This window comes from Equus asinus, chromosome 15 (genome assembly GCF_041296235.1).
Source record: "Equus asinus isolate D_3611 breed Donkey chromosome 15, EquAss-T2T_v2, whole genome shotgun sequence".
NCBI classification, from domain to species: Eukaryota; Metazoa; Chordata; class Mammalia; order Perissodactyla; family Equidae; genus Equus; species Equus asinus.
Window position 1 is genome coordinate 27,327,363 of NC_091804.1, and position 9,184 is coordinate 27,336,546.

The 9,184-nt window shown below is 50.4% G+C and overlaps 1 protein-coding gene across 1 annotated transcript; it reads right to left on the reverse strand.

Annotated features, from left to right (window-relative positions):
* Nucleotides 1–4,669: 4,669 nt before the first annotated feature.
* GDF5 (growth differentiation factor 5) lies at nt 4,670–9,184 on the reverse strand. The gene is made up of 2 exons (XM_014850755.2): nt 8,275–9,184; nt 4,670–6,110 (listed from the first exon to the last, which is right to left on the reverse strand). The coding sequence occupies exons 1-2, from the start codon at nt 8,897–8,899 to the stop codon at nt 5,236–5,238; spliced, it is 1,500 nt and encodes a 499-aa protein (XP_014706241.1). The 5' UTR covers nt 8,900–9,184; the 3' UTR covers nt 4,670–5,235.

The following is a 9,184-nucleotide window of genomic DNA, read 5'->3' on the forward strand; positions in this document are numbered from 1 at the left end:
GTATGTGGGACGCTTCCACAGCATGGCTTGATAAGCAGTGTGTAGGTCCGTGCCCAAGATCTGAGCCCACAAACCCCGGGCTACAGAAGCCAAATGTGCAAACCTAACCACTATGCCACTGGGCCAGCCCAAAAGATTATGTGACTTTTTTCGGGGGGGGTGGGGAGAAAGATTGGCCCTGAACTAACATCTGTTGCCAATCTTCCTCTTTTTGCTTGAGGAAGATCATCGCTGAAGTAACATCTGTGCCAATCTTTCTCCATTTTGTATGTGGGACGCCAGCTCAGTATGGTTTAGAGGAACAATGGTAGGTCTGCACCCAGGATCCGAACCCATGAACCCCAGGCCATCGAAGCAGAGCATGCAAACTTAACCACTATGCCACCAGGCCAACCCCTTTTCTTTCTCTTATTTGCCTGAGTTAAACTATCATATACTTCTCATACCATTATTTACTTATTATGTTATTATTTAACATTTTATATCTGTAAGCCTTGGCTTCCCTGTTGTCAATAATTGTAGCTAAAGTTTATTGAGCGCTTACTACAGGCCAAGCAACTCTCTATGCTCTAAGACATGGGGACTATTGTTATCCCCACTTGACAGATGAGGGAACTTGAGACAAGAAAGGTGTGATAACTTTTCCCAAGGTCCACAGGTAGTAAGAGGCATAGCTGGAATTTGAATTCAGGTAGTCTGACCCTAGAGCTCTTACCGGTATGTTCAGTGTGCAGGATTGAAGGGAACCTTAGTGTTTACCTAGTCAACTTCCCTACCCTATACTGCTGTTTTCTCCTCCCCTAAACCAAGCTCAAATCCCTTCTCCAGTTTCCCAAGTGGTTATCCAACCTCTTCTTGACCATAGAGATCTTGATATTTTGCCTATTCCATTTTTAGACTTAAAAAGCCCTCCTTTAAATTCTTCTGAAATCTGCGTGAGGAACAACACAGCATAGATGAGCTACTAGCTCATCTATAAAGTGGGGATTATAGTCGCTGTCTCCCAGGATGGTTACAAGGAATGAATAAGGATGAAAGCACTTAGCATGGTGCCTGGCACCAGGAACCGCACAATGCATGACAGCAATTGACTATACTTTACCTCTCTTTGTGCATAGATCTGTCCTCTGGAGCCACACAAACCAATCACTTCTCTTTTCTCCGTGGTAGTCTTTCAGTGTCCGAAGGCTGTGATCATGTCCCCTCTAAGACTTCTTTTTTTCCTCCTATCGATATGTCTCTAGTATTTTCAGCTGAATCTCTCAAGACATTGTTTCTAGGTTCCTCACTATCATGTCTTTCTCCATCCCTCCCTCTTTGGCTTGGGTGAAGAAATCAGAAAATCACTGAGCAGAGGAGAACCACAACTTCCTTGGGTTTCTACACTACATGTCTATTAATGAAGCCCACACTATATTCACATTTAGGCAGCCACACTACATTCAGTTGACTCCATTGAGTTCACAGCCACCTACAACACCATCTCTTTTCCATCTGAAATTGTGAAATCACATTTTTTCACATCCTGTACTTGTAGAGTTTGTTGTTCATATGGGTAATTTGACTTTTTTCCCTCTTTTATTTAATCTCATTTGATTCAGCCTATTACCTTATCATCCCAATATCCTTTTAGATCTCTATTTTCTCTTCCATTTATGCGTGGAACTTGAGTACATGATCATGGCAAGATAAGAGAATTCATGTATGGTGCTAAGCACAATAACTGGCACAAAATAAGCCCTTGATAAGTGTAACAATTTTGGCTGTTATTATTATTCCATCCTTCAGCACAGTGTCTGGGCCATAGTACACCTTCAATAAATATTTACTAATTAATGGATGGATGAATAGATCAAAGACTGATAGAACAAATTAATATCCTCTCTCCTGAATCACAGGTCCAGTAAATTTGATTTTGTTATTCCTCTTTTATGGATAGGACAACTGACACTCAGAGAGGTTAAATAACGTGCTCAAAGTCACTCAGCAAGAAAGTGGTGGAACCAGGACTGGAACCCAGGTCTGCCTGACCCCCAAGCATATGTGACTAACCCTTCCCTACTCTGCTTCCTTACATCTGTATTCAGACCTGAAAAATTGGTTGTGGAGTCAGAGTGAAGTCTGAGAGGCTTCCCAAGGTTGTGTGTTCCAAGCCCTAGAAAGGCTGATTCTCCTGCTTGTGTCGCTGGGACACAGGAATGCGGACCGCACCAAGAAATGGCATCAGAGCCCAGGAAGCCTTACCTCTTTCCTCCCCTATGGGCCTCTCACTTTCTCTGCCCTAATCTATATGCTTAGCTGTTCCTCTCTAGAAACTAACAGCACTGAGTGTCCCCAAGGATATGCTTTTAAGACCAGGGAACCAAGACCCAGTCCTGCTAGCCAGGACTGGGGTCAGTGGAGTTGGGGGGTCGAGAAAAGTAGCAAGAATGGTTCAAAGAATACTAAGACCTGCAGGAGACCCACAGTTAGCTCTCTGGGTGTCAGCTTCATCACCTGTAAAAATGGGGATTAATATTCCTCTGTGCCAGCTACTGTGTTGAATGTCTTTCATATCCTCACCGTTAGCCCTGGGAAATATGTATATTGTTTACCCCTCCCCCCTCTTTTTTTCCACAAATGAGGAAACCAAGTTTCATAGAATTAAGTTATTTGTCCAAGGACTCTAAGTGACAGATCTGAAATTTGAAACTGGGCTGCCTTTGAGCCCTTCAGAGCTGTGAGACCACAGCTGGGAGAGTGTTTGTGAACGCTAGAGAAGGATAGAAGCCTTGTACCCTTTTGCACAAGAAGGTCCTGTGCAAGTATGCAGCTCATTGCGATTGGGACTGGGGGTGGCTGCCTGGCGGAGATAATCTTCCAAGGAGTCAGTTGAATAGATCAGATGGTTAGGATGGAAGGGCTGTTCCCCCTCAGGATAATCTGATTGGATCCCCATAGTCTGAGTGGGAAAGGAGGGAGGGTATGCAGTCTGAGTCGCTCTTTTGTGAAAGAGAGTTCTAGGGCAGGTTGAGGTGGGAGAGGAAGTTCCTAGGGTATCAAGCCAGAGCCACAACAGTCAATGAGACGCCCAAGCCTTCAGCAAGGTTGAAGATAACATGAAGCTCTCTGATGGGGCAAAGGCAGGGAGCAGCTCTAGTTCTGTCAGACTTTCCAAGAAATGAGGGACACACAGCACAGAAAATAAGTATGTGTAGGAACCAGGCCCACTAGTGACCCCTTTGCCTCTGGGCCCTTATGTTTCCAGCCACCCAGTTTCTACACTGCTCTCCCTGTGTCCACAGCCTACTGCTTGGCTTCCCTGGCACCTCCCTTCCAGGCTCATTCTCCTCTCACACACACCAGAACTGTGTCTGCTGTGGCAGCTCCTTTGTTTACTTCCAGAACTCTCAGGCCTGCCACCAGCCAAACACAACGAAGCTCGGCCAGGGAGGGCTAAGCTCCAGGCTCAGGCTGTCCCCTCAGGGACAAGTAATGGCCTCCAAGCCAGGGAGGCAGCTCGAAGGTAGGCTGCCTTCTGTACTGGGCTCTTGCTTCCGGTCCTGACAACCCAGTTTTCAGGCCTAGAGGGAAGGGACAGAAGATCTGCCCACAGCTGGGCAGGAGTCCCTACTGTTGAAACAGCTTTGGCTGGGAGCCCTGGGAATCAAAGACCCAGCTGGAGAGAGGTGGGGAAAATTTTGAGGCCCCCTGGGTAGGAAGCAGAGGGCTAGACTCCCTTCTCCTGGTCCTCCCTCTCTTCATCCAGGCAGAACCTGGGCCTGAGCCCTTGAGACAAGGACTCAGGTGCCCAAATTTCCCTACCAGAGGGCTGTGTTCCCCTCCCAAGAGTTCTTGCTTCATGCCTCCCCAAAGATTCTAGCAGAGAAAGGGAAGTGGGCCCCAGGCAGGAAACACTGTTAGGATGTGTCTGGCATTGGTCTGTCTGAAGTTACTTACCTAATGTGTAATTACGTATTTACATAATGTATAATGTGTGGGGACGGGGGGCGCTCCAACTCTGTTTCTGGAACTAGGGGTGAGAGGGTAGGAGGTGATGGGTGAGCAGTGAGGAGTAGTGAAGGTGCTGAGCTGTAGGGGAGCAGGGTCATGCCAGGAACAGTGGTCAGTGGTAAAAAGGAGATGCCCCAATAGGGGAGGAAGAAATCCTGAGATTCTTGGCAGTCAGGTTCCCCAGCAAAGAGGTAGAAGGCCCTTTGGATGGTGGCCAGTTGATTCTGTGAGTATGTGGTGGGGAAGAGAGGGCGGAGGGCTGGCAGGGCAGATACTGTGCAGACACTGATGAATAAAGTGGGGTTGATTTTAGAGGAAATAAAATCCCCAATTTCCCTCCCATTTAGAGATCCATTTCAGAGGCAACAAGCTTGACTAAGGATTGTCAAAAAGAAAACCTAACTCTGTTGCCAGGCCCCAACAGAGCAGATGGAGCTCCAGATAAACGGGCCTTTGGAAGGAACAGGAGTGGGATTAGAAGTTAACACTGACCCTGCTCAGCCTGTATTCTCTGTCCCGATCTGCTTCAGTTTCCAGGACTGGGAGTGGGGACCAGGCCTTGGAAACCAGGTTTATACATGAGGCAATCCATCTCCCCTCCTTAGGTCAATCATTCTTTGAGGGGTCACTGGGTCCCCTGGAGTAAAAAGAAATTTGCCACAATTTTAGGCACAGTTTTGCTTTTTATCTCATCAATGTACATTTTAATCTAACATTCTAACAGCCTCATACTCCTAACCCCTGCCCAAGCCCTCTCCCCCTCTTTCCCACCCTTGCCCAATTGGCATTTCATCTGCCCCAGGGGCAGGAAGTCACCAGGCACAAAGGTGATTCAAGGAGGAGGTGACACCAGTGGCTCTCCCAAGAGGAGCCCTCCCTGAAGAGTCCAGAGGTCAAGGAGGCCCAGGTAAGGAGAGGTCGTGGGATGAGTCTCATTGGAAAACACTGTCTCCTAGATCTCAGTCCCATTCAGAGTCTGTCTCCCTGGGCCTGTCCCTGCCAGTGAGCATAGCAGAAGGGCAGAAATCCTCAGACAGGGGGACTTGTGGATAGAAAGGGACCTTTAGCCCAAGTCCGACTCAGAGAGTGAGCAAGGCTGTTGGAATCCCCTTTCATGCAGGCTGTGTAGATGCTCCTGGCTGCAGCTTTCTGACTCCTCTGGTATCCCAGGAGTGCAAGGAGGGGCTCTTGTGACCAGCATCCTGGGGATATCCCACTCAGGAAGACAGAAGGCCAGTGCTGCTACCTGCAGCCACAAGACTCCACCACCATGTCCTCATACTGCTTATAGACCACGTTGTTGGCAGAGTCAATGAAGAGGATGCTGATGGGACTCAGTCGAGTGGGCACACAGCAGGTGGGTGGTGTGGACTCAGGGTCCATGGAGTTCATTAGGGTCTGGATGACTGCATGGTTCGTGGGCTCCAGGTGGGAACGCAAGGGGAACTCACATAGCCCCTCACAATGGAAGGCCTCATACTCAAGGGGTGCGATGATCCAGTCATCCCAGCCCATGTCCTTGAAGTTGACATGCAGTGCCTTCCTACTGCAGCGGGCCTTGGGGTTCTTGGTGGGCCGCTTGCCCTGGCGCGTGGCCAGTGGGGCCCGCCGTTTTCGCCGCTGGCTGAACAGGTACTCATACACGGTCTTATCATCCTGGCCGGAGCGGGCCTTAATCTCATTAAAGAACAGGTCCCGTTTCTTGGTACGGCCAAACACCAGGAACAGGGCCTTCTCGTGGACCTGCCGGGCAGTCCGGTCGAAGCCCAGGCCACGGAGGTCCACGGCCCGGCCCCGTTCCCAGGCCTCCAGCTCCAGGCACAGCTGGGCCGAGTTCTTAAAGTTTCGGAAGAGCTTCCAGATGTCGAACACCTCCCAGCCAGATCCGTCCAGGCCTGGCACGGAGCGCACATCCAGCAAGGCTGCCGGCTGCCGGCCGCTGGGGCAGCTGGACAACTTCAGCTGGGCAGCCCGCCTGCTGCTGGGGGCCCCTGGCTTGGCTGTGTCCGAGGACTTCTTCCGTAAGATCCGTAGCTCGGCCCCTAGCAGCCCATCCTTCTCCAGGGCACTAATGTCAAACACGTACCTCTGCTTCCTGACCACAGGACCTCGGTCATCTAGAGAGAACACCCAGAAGTCATTCCCTGCAACCTCACCAAGGGGGCCAGTCACCTCAAGGCCTCAGGGGAAAGCCACAGCTCTCTCCCCTTCAAGAGATCTTTCTCTAACCTCTTCCCCACTCTGACAGATGCCAAGACCCAAACCACTGAGAGTCTTTTTCAAAATAAGGGAGCTTCCTACACAGCCAACCAAGTAGGGTTGTTATCTGTAAATGTGGCTGTGGGTGATTTGAGTGATTCTGGGTATTTGTGTCAATGATGCTCGTATCAGAGATCCATCAGCTTTAGAACTGCTTGCTACCTATCCCTCTCCCATCTGTTATCTAATACTATATCTCATTGGTGAGATAGGTGGGGTCGGTATTATAATTACCCCTGTTTTTCCGGAGGCTCAGAGAAGTTAGGTGACTTGCTCAAACTCACTCAGCTAGGATAAAGCAGAGTTGGAACTCCAGCCTAGAGCTTTTTATACCCAATCCTGAGCTGCTTCCATTATACCTTATAGAAGACCTTAGTGTTCTTGTTTTACAGATGAGGCACAGAGGAGTGATGTGCCTAAGGTCACACAGCGAGTTAATGATAAATCTGATCTAAAATCCAATTCCCTGGCTTCCCAGTCTAATGATATTTCTGTGCATGTGTCTAACTCTGCTGGGTGTGTGTGTGTGAGTGTGTGCATATGCGTACGATTGGGCTCCTATGTGAGTATGAAATGTAATACATGTTTTTTGTGACATGTTATGTGCATGTATGATTGGTCTTGTGTGAATATTTGAAGGATGTGCATGTATACGTGTGTATATATGTTAGAAGAATCCGTACATAGGTAAGAAGGTGTGTGCGCACCACACGTGTATGTATGTGATTCAGCATATATGTATAAATATAAGGTTGTGTGTGTGCATGAGAAGCTCAGTAGTATGTCCAAGTCAGCATGCGCTCCTTCCTAAATACCAATTTGCCATTGGGAAGCATTCATATATTGCTCTAGAAGGTGACTAATTAGGCCTTTAAACTCCCAGTCTCCCCTTCTGCCTCCCCCTCTGCAAGCTCCCTTAGTGCTGGGGGGCACAAGGACTTATTTTATGAGCCCCCAAGGGGTCACAGCGTTCCCCAGCTGGGCAGGCAGCCAGGCCACCTCCCCCACCTCAGCCAGACCTGCTGCCTCTGTGCCTCCCCCACCCTCTGTCATCCCCCACAGGCCAGCTCTAATGAGGAGGCTCTCCCACTCTCTGACCCCTCCCCCACCCTGCCAGCCAAAGTTCTAAGACTCAAAGAACCAGAGCATAGGAGCTGCAAGAAACCCTAGCCATCAGTGGTCCACTTCCCTCCTCACACCTATGGAGAAACTGAGGCCAGGAGAGGGGAAGAAACTTGCTAAGATCACATAGCAAGTGGAGAGAAAAACTCAAGACAAGAATGTTAGGTGGGCAGAGGGAGAAGTGAGGGGAGCAGATATTCTCCTGGGTTAATGATAAAAATGATCTGTTTTATGACAGAACATAAAGCTTCCGTATTTGAGGGGCTCTCAGAAATCACCCAGTCTAACCCCCACAGAGTTGTACAGATGAGAAAATTGAGACCCCAGAGGGAGAAGAGACTTTCCCAAGGTCACATTGTGAGTTTGACCCCAGGTCTGCTCCCCTTCTCCATGTGTCTAAATGTCGTGTTCCATGATTCCAAGATGCCTCAATTACTATCTTCACCTATCCTGCCTCCTCTGCCCCCTCGTCTGAAGGCAAAGTTGTAGAACCATGGGTACACTGGTGAGAGATTCATTTCTCTCTCTGCCATCTGAGAAAAAGTACAAACCCCTGGAGCCTGGAAAGTTTGGCCAACTCTCATAGGAACAGAACCTGGCCTGGTAATCAAGAGTCTGATCCCCAACTCTGCCACCAACTGGCAGGTCTTGTCTCCTCTCCAGGCTTCAGTAAGCCCCTCTGCACATTGCAGGAATTGGACTTGGCGATTCCCAGGTGCCCTTCAGCTCTGACACGCCAGCAGCCTGGGACCTGGTATGTATGAGATAAGTCCCAGATACCACCCCAGGCCAGATGCACACACATCTCCCACAAGTGCAGTGTCAGGGCTCTGAAAGGCCCCTCCATACATGCAGATGCCCCTCCCTCTGAGCCGTGCCCCTGCCACCCCACCCCCTCACCTTGCCCTTTGTCAATAAAGCTGGTGATGGTGTTGGCCAGGCCAGCCTCCAACTTCACGCTGCTGTTGCCTCCCTTTCTGTCAGCATCGGACAGCGTCCTGTACAGCGAGAGCATGTACTCATGGGGCGTGATGGGGGGCGGGCGGAACGGCTCCTTGGGCTCTCGAGGGGGCCCAGGCTCTCTGGCCTTCTTCAGCAGGAAGGGGCTGGGGACAGATCCTGCCTTTGGGGGTGCCTTACCCCCAGGAAGCTGTCCTTTTGGGGTCACAGTCCTTGTTGCAGCCTGCCTTGTCTGGGGAGGGTGTCCTGGTTTGGGTTCAGAGCCACCCGGTCTGGGGGGCAGCTTTTTGGGTTCATCCTTCTTGGGCTGTGTGGGCCCTCCTGTCTGCCCGGTGCCCCCCTTTGCCCTGGCACTGGTGGCTCCTCCACCATAGCTGTGACCCCCTGGCCTGAAGATGTTCCGGGCCAGAGGGGGCCTCTCCTTGGCTTCTGCTTTGGCCAATCCTGGCCTAGCCCCTTGGGGTCTCTGGCCCAAGTCAGGGGCACCCAACACAGTGCAGATGAATTCCAGGTCCAGCCAAGCCAGGTGCCAAAGCAAGAAAGTGAGGAGTTTGGGGAGTCTCATCCTCTGGCCAGCCGCTGAGTGACACCAAAGAGAACGGCGGCAGCAGCGAAGGTGCCTCTGGTTTGGCAGGAAAAACCATGAAAGGAGCGGACCCTCAAAAGCAGCAGCAGCAGCAGTAGCAGCAGAAGGAAAGGCTTTCTCCTCAGTCTGAGACTCTTCAAGTCTGCCGGGCGTGTGTTTGTATCCAGTCCCATAGTGGAAATGCTCTCGTATCCAGACGTGCACCGTCTCCAGTCAGCAGCTGAAAATAACTCGTTCTTGAAAGGAGAAAGCCGACCGCCCCCT

Bases quoted from the DNA above. Each gene is read 5' to 3' on its own strand.
- GDF5 (XM_014850755.2), bottom strand. From the start codon at position 8,899: ATGAGACTCCCCAAACTCCTCACTTTCTTGCTTTGGCACCTGGCTTGG. The intron at 6,111-8,274 runs GTGAGGGGGTGG...TGTTCTCTCTAG, and splicing joins CTTTATTGACAAAGGGCAAG to ATGACCGAGGTCCTGTGGTC.